Source organism: Lampris incognitus, chromosome 12 (assembly GCF_029633865.1).
Source record: "Lampris incognitus isolate fLamInc1 chromosome 12, fLamInc1.hap2, whole genome shotgun sequence".
In the NCBI taxonomy this organism is placed as follows: domain Eukaryota; kingdom Metazoa; phylum Chordata; class Actinopteri; order Lampriformes; family Lampridae; genus Lampris; species Lampris incognitus.
The window spans coordinates 48,927,610-48,941,994 of NC_079222.1; the positions used below are offsets into that span (position 1 = coordinate 48,927,610).

The following is a 14,385-nucleotide window of genomic DNA, read 5'->3' on the forward strand; positions in this document are numbered from 1 at the left end:
GTGGCCACTCTTTCAGGGATGAGGATGTGCACATCCTTGATAGGGAGGAGCACTGGTTTGAACGGGGAGTCAAAGAGGCCATCGTTGTGTAGAGGGAACAACCATCCCTGAACCGAGGGTGGGGGGGTGGGGGCTAAGAGTACATCTGTCACCATCTTACAATGCTGTGTTTGCAACTACTCCCCAACCCTCTGAGCCATCCCGGTCTCTGCTCCACCCCCTCTGCTGACCCGGGGAGGGCTGCAGACTACCACATGCCTCCTCCCATACATGTGGAGTCACCAGCCACTTCTTTTCACCTGACAGTGAGGAGTTTCACCAGGGGGACGTAGCGCGTGGGAGGATCACGCTATGTCCCCCCAGTTTCCCCTCCCTCCTGAACAGACATCCCCGACCGACCAGAGGAGGCGCTAGTGCAGCGGACCAGGACACATACCCCATCCGGCTTCCCACCCGCAGACGCAGCCAATTGTGTCTGTAGAGACGCCCGACCAAGCCGGACGTAACACGGGGATTCGAACCAGCGATCCCCGTGTTGGTAGGAAAACGTAGGTTTTGAGCCAAAGGAAAAAAAAAATTACTCGTCAACATTTGCCACGATACAAAGGCACACAAGCCGCAGAGAGAGCACTGCCGAACATTTTCCTTCTTACCTTTCTCTCCAACAAATGGCAAAGACCAGGTAAAGACATCCATGAAGTTGGGCAGCCAGTAGGGGTGAGGGGAACAGTTAAACTGTCGAATGTTCATCACATTATTCTCATACTTCAGTACTGCAGCTGAGGAGGAAAACACAAACACACACCCAGGTGTTTCATCAAACCTGTGCTAGTGCACCTCAGATCGGTTCTGGACAAGGATGCCCTCTCACACCACAGTAGTTGCTGTCCTACATCACACCATCACACAACCCTCTTACCTTTGTTATTGTACACATCCAGGTAGTTTGGAGCAGAGAAGATTGTAATTAAAGAGGGGAAGCCCGTGGTTTGACTTTTCCTGTACATTCGATACCTAAGACAGAGACAGAGACAGCGACACATGGCATGACATAAGGAACTCGAGGTGGCGTTCTACCTATAGCTCCAGTTTTGGGGGTAGATTTATAGATGGTACAAAACAAGGACCAGCACCACCGCCGGCTTTCCTACTCACCCTGCATCTTGGGCCTCGTGTGCTCGTATTACTGACAAGAGATTATTATTCATCAGAAAGTCACATACTGCAGGGTAACTGACAAAAAGAGAAATCAGGAGTCATTATTGGTGCAGGTCGGCTGTAGGTATTTTGAGTGGTGAGTGAGGACTGTGGAGCCGCAATGAATCGCAACAACGGGTAGAAAATCACCCCCACAAAACTACACATGACTGGCTACTGATAATTAGGGCTGGGACGATGCGGGATCACATTCCGAATCGTTCGAGAAGGTCTTCACGGTTCGTGTGTTATCAACACTAGAACGACTGGGATTTCACTCCTCCCTAGAACGACCATGGGCAGTCAAAATGACTGCCGGTTTTTAAACTCTATATCAGTGGTACTCACTATTTTCCTTAGGAGAGCCACTTATGAGTAAGACCGTTCCTCGAAGAGCCACAGAGATTGCAGATATAACTCAGGTGTTTGGAGGTCGCGACAACATTTGATATGACCTTACGTGCTAAACTTGCAAAACATTTCCCAAATACAAAGCTACACACATAGGCTACATGTCTACCCATGATGCCACGCTGTTACGTAGCCTACGCTCTTTGACGGATCTTCAGTATGCTGCCACCTGCTGGATAGTTAATTTCAATGTGCTAAAACAGGACACAAACGGGACCTATAGAAGTAAGTTATAGCTGTGTTCTTATTGTTATCAGTGGATCTACGTATATGAGGCGCAAAACAAAGCCGCGTGAAGATACTAACGCATTACATGTGCTAGTATGTCTGTTAGGAAACGACTGACACCAAAATTAACATTTGAACAACTTTAATACCGTAGCCAATTCAGGGGGGAGCCGGGAACCGCCGCGGCCGGGACGCGAACCCGGGTCTCCCGCACCACGGGCAACTACGCTAACCAGTCGACTAAAGACTCCAACCCGTTAGCCAACGGGCTAGTGAGTCTACGCATGATTGTTACACTACTATTTTTCAAACAATTTAAAATGGCCGCCGTCCAACGCCTGTAAACCCTGCGACGCCTCGGTGGTCGTCACGGTGCGTCTGAAACAGCGGCTGTACCCAGACGTGTTGGAGACAATACCCAAAGAACAAAACGGAAAACACATATGGCTGACCTAACAAACCTAACAAGGCCTATAAAATGTGACATGTAAAAAAGAACCGAACGTTGTGAAGGAAATGACGCAAACAACACACCTCATAAATACCGACGTGACGCACACCATGACGCGCAAATTACACACGGTCATTTTAACTGCTCATGGTCGATTCAGGCAGATCTTATCAGAGCTTTTTTTTTGTGCATTCATTCATCTCATCATCAGCCGCTTCTCCGGGGTCGGGGTCACGGTGGCAGCAAGCTAAGTAGGGCACTCCGGACGTCCCTCTCCCCAGCAACGCCCTCCAGCTCCTCCTGGGGGAGCCTAAGGTGTTCCCAGGCCAGATTGGACATGTAGTCCCTCCAGCGAGTTCTGGGTCTACCCCGGGGTCTCCTCCCAGTTGGACGTGCCTGGAAAACCTCCAAAGGAAAGCACCCAGGAGGCATCCTGATCAGATGCCCGAACCACCTCAACTGGCTCCTTTCGCCGCGAAGGAGCAGCGGCTCTACTCCGAGCTCCCTCCGGATGTCCGAGCTCCTCACCCTATCTCTAAGGCTGAGCCCAGACACCCTATGGGGTTTTTGTGTAATTGATCTAAAACCCATTTTAATGCAAATATATGCAGTTTTAGGAGCATTCAGGGAGTGGCAGGTCTGTACCCCCCCCCCCACAAGGTTGTTAAACTTTGAAAATCCAAAATGGTCAAAATGACCACGGTCATTGGTCGTTCTAGTAGCTTTTAAAGTCTTAAAGTAAAGGAATTGTGTTACACATCACGAAAAGATGGCACAAAACGTTGTTAGAACTTTCGCACTTGCCTTACGTTTGAATATGTGCCTGGGTAAAGCCAAAATGTTGGGCCTGATTCTAAAATAAATGAAAAACAGAACCGCAGCGGTGTTTTGTCTCTTGCTCACCAAGGCGTCCGCTGGATTGTACCGAATCCAAAGCCCTGAATCGTGAGACGCATCGAATCATGAGATCTGTGAATCGTCCCACCCCTAACTAACAGTAACTAATAAATTGACTAGAACTGTGAATATTATCATTTCTAGTCGTTCCTGAATGGATAATTCATACGTCATGTCACTAAAACAAACAGGGCTACTTGTCTGAAATAAGGCAGCATTGACATTGCAAAATTCAGCTATTGAGACTGCTCAGAGAATGCATTTTATAGTCTAACCACTATACAGAATAAGTATCCCTATTATTTGCTATATCAACCATCCAGCCAGCCAACCATTATCTAACCCGCTTATCCCAGTTGAGGTCATGGGGATACTGGAGCCTATCCCAGCAGTCATTGGGCAGCAGGCGGGGAGACACCCTGGACAGGCCGCCAGGCCATCACAGGGCACACACACACACACACACACACACACACACACACACACACACACACACACACACACACACACACACATTCACACCTGGGGGCAATTTAGTACGGCCAGTTCACCTGACCTGCATGTCTTTGGACTGTAGGAGGAAACCCACGCAGACACGGGGAGAACATGCAAACTCCACACAGAGGACGACCCAGGATGACCCCCAAGGTTGGACTACCCCGGGGCTCGAACCCGGGACCTTCTTGCTGTGAGGCGACCGTGCTAACCACTGTGCCACCGTGCCACCCCTATATCAACCAATTACTGTTTTTTTTTTTTTAAATAAAAGCTGTGTGCCCCTAATAAGCAAGCAAAACCAAGATACTGCCTAGTGCCGCGGCTTTAAAGGGGTTTGATTTTTCTGAACAAATATGTACCTGTAAAAATAGGAGCAACCTCTGACACTATTATGGCAGAAGTGTTCTGCAGTCTTTTCTGAACCATAGTCCTCTCCTGGGTCTGACCACAGCAGGTCACACATGGGCCCAAACGCCGGCGGTTCCTTGAAACGGTCCAGCTGCACACAAGCACATCAGCATGTAATCCAACTGAACCGAGGGTAACCTAAATCTAAACTGAAATACTGCTACAACAGAGCTGAACCTATATCAAATCCAGGTCCTGGACAGTGAAGAGATGTTGTTTTAGGCTAAACCCGAAACTAGAGCTAGACGAGGGTGAAAAGCTAGACCATAACCTTGCGTATGTCATCCAGGCAAGTGATTTCGGGGCTCAGACCTCCATGCACACAGAGGAACTGCTGGTTGAGGAGCGCCGCCAGAGGCAAGCAGTCAAATGCTTCCATACAAGCATCATACACACGCTCCGAGTACTTAATTTTACCTACAGGATAAAGACACAGACACATACACAATGGAAATTTAGCTAGCTGGCGACAGTAAATGTGATCTAAATACAGTGCATCCAGAAAGTATTCACACCCCTTCACTTTCCCCACATTTTGTTATGTTACAGGCTTATTCCAACATGGATTAAATTCCTTTTTTTCTCATCATTCAACACACAATACCCCATGATGACAAAGTGAAAAAGGTTTTGTAGACATTTTTGCAAATTTATTAAAAATAAAAAACTGAAATATTGCATGTACATAAGTATTCACACCCTTTGCTATGACACTCAACATTGAGCTCAGGTTCATCCTGTTTCCACTGATCATCCTTGAGATGTTTCTACATCTTGATTGAAGTCCACCTCTAGTAAATTCAATTGATTGGACATGATTTGGAAAGGCACACACCTGTCTATATAAGGTCCCACTGTTGACAGTGCATGTCAGAGCAGAAACCAAGCCATGAGGTCAAAGGAATTGTCTGTGGACCTCCGAGACAGGATTGTATCGAGGCACAGATCTGGGGAAGGGTACAAAAAAATCTCTACAGCTTTGAAGGTCCCGAAGAGCCCAGTGGTCTCCATCATTTGTAAATGGAAGAAGTTTGGATCCACCAGGACTCTTCCTGGAGCTGGTCGCCCAGCCAAACTGAGCAATCGGGGGGGAAGGGCCTTGGTCAGGGAGGTGACCAAGAACCCGATGGTCACTCTGACAGAGCTCCAGCGTTCCTCTGTGGAGATGGGAGAACCTTCCAGAAGGACAACCATCTCTGCAGCACTCCACCAATCAGGCCTTTATGGTAGGGTGACCAGACGGAAGCCTCTGCTCAGTAAAAGGCACATGACAGCCCGCTTGGAGTTTGCCAGAACGCACCTAAAGGACTCTCAGACCATGAGAAACAAGATTCTCTGGTCTGATGAAACCAAGATTGAACTCTTTGGCCTGAATGCCAAACGTCCCGTCTGGAGGAAACCAGGCACCTTTCATCACCTTGCTAATACCATCCCTACAGTGAAGCATGGTGGTGGTAGCATCATGCTGTGGGGATGTTCTTCAGCAGCAGGAACTGGGAGACTAGTCAGGATCGAGGTAAAGATGAATGGAGCAAAGTACAGAGAGATCCTTGATGAAAACCTGCTCCAGAGCGCTCAGGACCTCAGACTGGGGCGAAGGTTTACCTTTCAACACAACGACCCTAAGCACACAGCCACGACAACGAAGGAGTGGCTTCGGGACAAGTCTGTGAATGTCCTTGGGTGGCCCAGCCAGAGCCCAGACTTGAACCCCATTGAACGTCTCTGGAAAGACCTGAAAATAGCTGTGCAGCGACGCTCCCCATCTAACCTTACAGAGCTCGAGAGGATCTGCAGAGAAGAATGGGGGAAATACCCCAAATATAGGTGTGCCAAGCTTGTAGCTTCATACCCAAGAAGACTTGAGGCTGTAATCGCTGCTGCCAAGGGTGCCTCAACCAAGTACTGAGTAAAGTGTGTGAATACTTATGTACATGCAATATTTCAGTTTTTTATTTTTAATAAATTTGCAAAAATGTCTACAAAACCTTTTTTGCTTTGTCATTATGGGGTATTGTGTGTAGATTGATGAGGAAAAAAGGAATTTAATCCATTTTGGAATAAGGCTGTAACATAACACAATGTGGGGAAAGTGAAGGGGTGTGGATACTTTCCGGATGCACTGTATATTCTACTGCGCGTACAATTCCTGAATATAAGTATTTCGTATTATTAGAAAACACTCTGTCAGATGGTAAGGCCTTAAAAAGAGAAACTCTGCACATATAAAAGTGATGAGAGACCCGGCCGGAATAACTTACACTCCTGTTTGAAGGTGAAGTATTCTGTAAGATGCCGGCATTCGTGATTGCCTCTGAGGAGAAACAGTGTGGTGGGGTGGTTGATCTTCAGAGTCCACAGGTACAATACACACTGCAGTCAGATATTCCAGCAAGTAAGATATAAAACGGGAGGTTATCTGTGTCCTATGGTATTACATTAGGTGAAAACACTTGATGGAATTCATTCTACAATTCTTGCTTTACCACCTTGCCAGTTCATGAAAAAATCCACCCCATGCTTTCATGGTCCTACAGTACGGCAAATTCTGAACCACCAGAGGACAGTTCTATGTGTCATCCATGTTTTTTTTTTACCCCACTCTTCCGAGCCGTCCCGGTCGCCGCTGCACCCCCTCTGCCGATCCGGGGGGAGGGGGGGGGCTGCAGACTACCACATGTCTCCTCCAACACATGTGGAGTCACCAGCCGCTTCTTCTCAACTGACAGTGAGGAGTTTCGCCAGGCGGATGTAGCGCGTGGCAGGATCACGCCCCCCCCCCCCCCCCCCCGAACAGGCGCCCCGACTGACCAGAGGAGGCGCAAGTGCAGCCACCAGGACACATACCCCCATCCGGCTTCCCACCGGCAGGCACCCAATCGTGCCTGTAGGGACGTCCGACCAAGCCGGAGGTGACACGGGGATTTGAACCGAAGATCCCCGTGTTGGTAGGCAACAGAGTAGACCGCCATGCCACCGAGATGCCCTGTGTCATCCATGTTTTTGGAGTGTATATTGAACAACAAGCATCAAAACTGGATAATGTGTTTGCAAGTGGAACATTGATGGCTGTAAATAAAGCAAACCAGGAGCGAGCTACAAAAATATTACGCAAGCTACAGCTAAACTGAGTTTGACTTACCTCCGGCCCACAGCTTGGCTGATTCAGCACTTTCTACAAATTGTTTAAAAAGTGGAATACAGAGCCTTGAGGCCATGCATCATACGTAACTACATGTGTGCATACACAAGTGCCTCTTTTAAAGGTGGGTTGGAAGTAAGGGCAGTTAAAAGGGAGAGAGAGCTGTGTATGTAAATGTGCCTCGCATTTCCCACTAATGACCCAACACCACTCAGCTCAAGACCAGGAACTGGGCCACAACTCAGTTGAAATGGCAAGTATAGAAGCACACACGCATGAAACCAAAACACACTTACCTCAATGCTAAAATACCCTCGATCTACATAGTCTCCAAGGAACAAGTAACGGGTGCTGCTAGGGGATCCGCCCACCTCAAACAGCTTCATCAGGTCAAAGAACTGTCCGTGGACATCGCCACACACTCGAGACACATGCACACAAAGGAAACTGTTAGATTATTTTCTCTTAGAATTTGGTCCTGTGAGCACAAACCAAATAATTGCTCTGCAACAAATAAGAATGGGCAACTGAGGAAGACAACGGGTACCAAAGCAGAAATAGACTGATTAGATATGAAAGTGAAAGACTAAATCAGCACAGGCGAGCCAGATAAACAGAACGCTTTATCTGAGAAAGGGCGAGTTCATCAGTGAGCTTGTCCGGTTTTCAAGAAATTCTTACTTTAGAAATCATCTTGTTTAATGATAGAGTTCCCTTGAAGGGCCCTCATTTAAACTATCTGTGACCCCGTGAGATCAGATGTCAGAGGTAAAGCTTACCGGTGATAGGGGCCTCCACCTCTAGCATACATTTCTCCTGACGAAGGATACTGGCCCCTTCATTGATGATGCGTAGAGCAGTCTCTTCCTCCAGTCGGCCCTCCTTTACAAGATGGCCCTTCAGCACCTCCACACTGGGCCTCCCATCTACATACAGGTCTCTGACCGATAAACGTGTACCAGGAGGATATGGCACCGCTACACACACACATACACATACACACACACACACAAACAGAAAAGGGAAAGAGATTAAACAAATGAGCTACTCACAGCTACAAACCTGATTAACATAGTATATATATATACATATACCCGCCCAGCAACTGTTGGTCCATTTTGAAGACATTGTGGAGTCTTATATTCATTCTTCAATACTTAAGATATGGTTTAAAAATTGGACAATTCATCATCATCACATCGTCAGCCACTTGTCCGGGGTCGGGTCACGGTGGCAGCAAGCTAAGTAGGGCACTTCAGACGTCCCTCTCCCCAGCAACACCCTCCAGCTCCTCCAGGGGTACCCCAAAGCATTCCCAGGCCAGATTGGACATGTATTCCCTCCAGCGAGTACTGGGTCTACCGTGGGGTCTCCTCCCAGTTGGACGTGCCCAGTAAACCTCCAAAGGAAGGCACCCAGGAGGCATCCTAATCAGATGCCCGAACCACCTCAACTGGCTCTTTTCGACGCGAAGGAGCAGAGGCTCTAATCCAAGCTCCCTCCGGACGTCCGAGCTCCTCACCCTATCTCTAAGGCTGAGCCCAGACACCCTACAGGGGAAACTCATTTCAGCCACTTGTATCCGCGATCTCGCCCTTTCGGTAAGTACCCAAAGCTCATGACCATAGGTGAGGGTTGGAACGAAGATTGACTGGTAAATTGAGAGCTTTGCCTTTCGGCTCAGCTCCCTCTTCACCACAACGGTCCAGTACAACGTCCGCATTACTGCCGATGCTGCACCAATCCGCCTGTCAATCTCCCGCTCCATCCTACCTTCACTCATGAACATGACCAAACTGGACAATTATCATTCCCAATTATGTAACAAAACTATAATGTGTCAAAGACTGATTGCCAAGTCCCCAAGATCAGGTTTATACTAGGTTGTACTTTACACTAGGGATGTTATGGTAATTTTTTTATCACCATATTAATAGACTAATCCTGACTCTATACCAGCAGTGTCATGTTAGAGTTCACACGTCAACTTTCCAATCTACTAAAGCAGCAGCACACATGCACATTGCTGCATCGGCTGTGGACATATTCCTCGCTGATATCTTGCTTGGTAATTTTTGGAGTTGCTTTTCCCGTTTGAATTGGAAAAACTCTAACCATCATTGCTTCCCTTGCTTAATCAGTGGTGTTCAGATCAAAAAATATTGTTTTTTTCATAAACCTGAAGGCCAGTTACAAAATGCCAAAGAGGCAGTGCAATGACAGTGACCAGACTGGGGGGGGGGGGGGTTATAGAAGTCCTTATCAAACACCTCTACCCATTTCTGTCTGAATCGTACATAACAAAAGCTAGCCTGGTTAAAAGTGATTAGCCATGTTGAGAACCCTATAGTCTGGGTAAGTAAATGATAAGCTATAACATTGACAGAAGTAGAAAAGTCAATATAAGGTACACATTTTCTCAAAGAAGACATGTTCTAGTGACAGCAGTTTGTAAAGATGGATGGCAAAGCAAAAAAAGCTAACAACAACTAGTCTACATGAGCTACTATAGTGCGACATACCAAATCTCTGTGGTGAAATTTATCTGACAGTACTATTCACATATCATGGGTTTATTCCTAGAAAGTCTGCAATTCGCAGATCAGCAATCAGGAACAATTTCTTGTCATTTCTCTCATGTACTTGTGTATACAAAAGAAACAAAATTCTGTTCCCCCCAGCCCACGGCAGTGCGACACAAAAGACAAAAACACACATCCAAAATTCCCAAAACCTACGCCCCCAAAGACACACAAAAACAGAGAGAGCAAAGCAAAAAAAACAACAACAAAAACAAAAACTTAAGAACAAAGTCCACTCAGTGCAACACAGTTCAAAAATTCCACTGTCCAGCGAACGAACTCCAGCCTGGGTGACTGTTGGTCTGCATGGGCTAAGAGTTAGCTTAGCCTATTAGCGTCCTGTCAGACCGCCCTTGGTGTTAGCGTCCTGTCAGACCGCCCTTGGTGTTAGCGTCCTGTCAGACTGCCCTTGGTGTCTCCTGGGCACAGCTCCAGCAGGGCCATGGTCCCTGGGCCCACCGGTCGCAGCAGACCTGGCTCCCCCAGCCGATCCAACACCAGCTCTCCCAGCCAGACACCTTTGACACACCTCCCCGCACCCCACACAACGACACCAAAAACACAGTCAACGTTAGGTGAGGCTGCCGCCAGACCACCCTCTGTGTTATCGGAACTGTCGGTCCGCATGCGCTAGCAATGAAATTAGCTTAGCCTGCCCCGCTTCCACATCCCGTTAGACCGCCCCTGGTGTTATCCCCTCGAGCGCAGCTCCGGTCAGGGCCGCAGTCCCTGGGCCCACAGGACGCAGCAGACCAAGTTCTTCCAGCCAATCCTGCGCCATGAAACAAAGACAAAACAAACCTAGAGGCAGACGTGGACAAAGACACCACACGGACGGCACTGGGTGAGGCCGCCACAAACGCAAGTTCGCGCTGCAATCTCCCCACACCAGTGCTGGGTGAGGCCGCTGCAAACGTGACTTTGCGCCGCCATCTTCCCAAACCGGAAGCAGAAGACTTGACCACTAATAGAGATTGGATGGATGACAACTAAAATAGCATAGCAAACTTGCTTTCAACTGCTCAAAGAGCGGTTGCCACTCTATTCGAGTTGATGTTTTTCATTGTTCTTGTAAAAAGGAGGACTTGGATCATAGAACTACAGCCATTTCTCAACTTCGTAAAGTGCTCGAACATCATTGTGTTTACATGCATAAGTGTGTCAATGAAAACAACCCAGAGTTGACACACCACTGGGAGTGACACCATTGATGCCACTCCACTACCTGCTAGTGTCTTTTTTTAAATCAGAGAGATCTACCTACAGTCACGTGGATTAGTCCCATCGATCAATTTGGATTTAATTTTAACCATGCCATAGCAACCAAGTTGTGTTAGAGTACAGAGGACCTGCATACAGTGAAATAGTAGTAACAAGAGTAACAAATAACAATAAAGATTTTAAAGTAAATGTTTCTTGAGTATGCCAGTCAATTTGTACTTACGCCTAATCAATTTCAATTTGAAACTATATTTATCATTACGACTGTTGACAGAAATCCTAATACTGACAAATGATACAGCTGTTAGTTACCGGTCACGGCTGTACCTTGCCCTTTCAAACAACCAACTATAACTTTACCAAGCTTGCAATCTCACCCGATATTACAAGGTAGCACACTATCCACACAGTTCCATGATTCTCTCCCATTTTCACACACAGACCAGCTATTTTGGAATACACTTGTATGTGTCCTATAAAGTCTTTTCTGTCCCAGTGATCTACTTAGCGTAAAACTCAGAAACCAAACCAGGTCACACAGATTCAGATCATGCCACAGTCCTTGAACTGGTTCATGCAATACTCTGTTCAATCAGAAACTGAGGTATTTTACAGAAGATTCTAGCCATCTACCAAGACAACTGTGATCCTGCAGCAAAAATTCTCCACTGAAACATCTGAGAATCAACACCTCCTAAGAAATCCCAGTCTATCAATGTGGTGCAACAACCTACTCTAGAGTGAGGCTGGGTAAGACCTGGGTTTTCGATTGTAAATGTAAGTGAGGACTGTGTAGTTTAATTTTGTTAATAATGAGTGTGAGGGAGCTGCACAAATCTCCTCGCCAATCAGGTGAAAAGGACTCCATTTCCACTGCACTGTAAGATTTGACCCAAGTCCACTGCTTTTAATCTCAAACCCAAATTTGACATCAGAATTCCCCATTTCATATTTAAGTTCTCATATTCTTTTTTTGCCCCCCCCACCCCTTTTCTCCCCAGTTGTATCTGGCCAGTTACCCCACTCTTACGAGCCATCCCAGCTGCTGCTCCACCCCCTCTGCCGAGCCGCACAGGGCTGCAGACCACCACACGTCTCCTCCGATACATGTGGAGTCGCCAGCCGCTTCTTTTCACCTGACAGTGAGGAGTTTCGCCAACCTCATGTTGGAGGCAACACGAGGTTTCGAACCGGGAGCCCCGTGTCGGTAGGCACGAGTATGTGTGAAAGTACTGCAGGCTTTCTTTCAAAGCCACATGTCTTGCATGTAAAGTGCAGAAATAGCAAGGCTGATATAACCTGGCCAGCGAGTTGAATCACACGGAAGTGGAAACTTGCATGATCAGCCAAGCTAGGAAAAAATTCAAAATTCACACTTATTGCAAGACAGATATTTTTAACAGCCTATCAGGGTCGGGGTCTGTTATTTGTGGACCAGCACACAACAACGAAGGCCAGATATCAGCCCTAATGAGCCTTACGACATGGCTGCCATGGGTGGTGGATCACTACAGATCCACCACCCATTTTTTACAGCCGGTGCCGGTGGCGTCTGGACACTGCTTGGCATCCTCCTCATCATATTCTTCATCCACCCATCCGTTATCCAAACCTCTTACCCTGCTCTCAGGGTGGCGGGGATCATAGTCTTCATATATCTTCTAATTCCATTATAGTTTTGTTATCCTCTTTCCATGTTGTATTGCGTAAATTGTGTAAACACAACATCCGTTGCATGTTGTGCATCTTGGGAGAGAGGCACCTCCTCTGTTGCTCTCCCTGAGCTTCCTTCCTATGTTTTCTCCCTGTTAAAGGGTTTTGTTTTAGGGAGTTGTCATCCCACGCGAGGGTCTAAGGACAGGACGTTGTGTTGCTGTAAAGCCCACTGAGGCACATTTGTGACATTGGCCTACAAAAATAAAATTGACTTGACTACCCAACGAAATGAGTGATTCAGCAGGGTGCCTGAACACTTGTGCAAGGCACTGTATGCATGTCACATTCTCATTAGGAGCTGAGACCCCCCCCCCCCAAAAAAAGACCTGATCCTATAGAATGGCCTCTGCATGCACACATACACCATCAGTAATCACAATTCATATTGATATTTGTGTACTGCTGAGGCCTAATTTGTAATTCTGTGCCGGTTAAGACGGGCTGCCGGGTAAGCAGCTTGGTCCGATCTGTTTTTCGTTGTGTGTGATCGCCTTTCAAGTGGAAGTACAGCCGGGAATTTCTCAAACTAAATCGAAACATCAGCAGATTTATCACCACCACCACCACCTGTGACAAAACACCTTGCCCCGTATCAACAAATTCTCAATACATATTTATACTTGACAGAATATCTACTCCTAAAATACAGATGGCTGAGTTCAATGTTGACTCGCATCCCGAGCGTCCCATCAGCTTCCCTTTTAACATTATTCCAAAATTCCAGAACATTTGGTGGGCATGCCCAGAAAGCATGGAAACATGTAGATTTGCCAGGATTACATTTTGGCCAGATAATAGGTCAGCCAGGATCGTACTTGGATCTTATAAACCAAGCAACATGCAGTTTATGAATGATCTTAAACGGCATTTCACGAGACATATTTGAGCGACTTATCTTTGTTTGGCATTTAATGAAATGATTTTTACGTGCAGAGACGGATTTGACGAGCAATTTTTCAGGAAAACCGATCTCAACCCTCCGTCTGTTGAGGGGAACCGAATGAACGTAACTCCTCACTGGTGTTCCACTCCCGTACTCTGTCGTCAACTGAGGGAATGATTTCATTACCAATCCATCAAACGGATCCTTCATATTAATTACCCCTGCTTCCCGCCATCTTGTCAATCCAATGTCTACGCAAGAGGGAGGCTGGATTTCTAAATAGCTTGTATGCTGTGTTGCCTTGTGCACCTGGTGGCATAATACCAGGTCTTGAAAAAATTATGCAAGGAATGTATTTCCCCATGTTATGATAACATCCACCATTTAGAAACGCACTGTGAAGAATGTCTAACTGGGAGTGTGTCATATTGCTCACCCCTGGGATGGAAGACAAACCGAATCATCAACAGCCATCTTGAAACTTCATACAGATTGGTATTCCTCGTGCTCACATTGTCTCACAGAAAGGAGACAACACGAGGAAGGCGGTTCGAACCCCCGCGTTGCCACCAGCTTGGTCGGGCTTCCCGACAGACAAAATTGGCCGTGTCTGCGGTTGGGAAGCTGGTTGGTCGGGGCGCCTGTTCGAGGGGAGGGGGGGACTAGGGGGAATGGCGTGATCGTCCCATGTGCTACGTCACCCTGGCGAAACCTCCTCGCTGTCAGGTGAAAAGAAGCGGCTGGCGACTCC

General features: G+C 47.1%; 1 protein-coding gene across 2 annotated transcripts in view; it reads right to left on the reverse strand.

Annotated features, from left to right (window-relative positions):
• The window catches only part of ppp3ccb (protein phosphatase 3, catalytic subunit, gamma isozyme, b), a 37,630-nt gene that overhangs the window by 19,240 nt on the left and 4,005 nt on the right, over positions 1–14,385 (reverse strand). For both annotated transcript variants that reach the window (XM_056290535.1, XM_056290533.1), the window contains exons 2-9: positions 8,012–8,209; positions 7,529–7,653; positions 6,352–6,463; positions 4,362–4,507; positions 4,042–4,181; positions 1,156–1,233; positions 920–1,014; positions 654–779 (exon numbers count right to left, since the gene is read on the reverse strand). In XM_056290535.1, the coding sequence (XP_056146510.1) occupies positions 654–779; positions 920–1,014; positions 1,156–1,233; positions 4,042–4,181; positions 4,362–4,507; positions 6,352–6,463; positions 7,529–7,653; positions 8,012–8,209 (1,020 nt within the window). The remainder of the gene's footprint in view (positions 1–653; positions 780–919; positions 1,015–1,155; positions 1,234–4,041; positions 4,182–4,361; positions 4,508–6,351; positions 6,464–7,528; positions 7,654–8,011; positions 8,210–14,385) is intronic.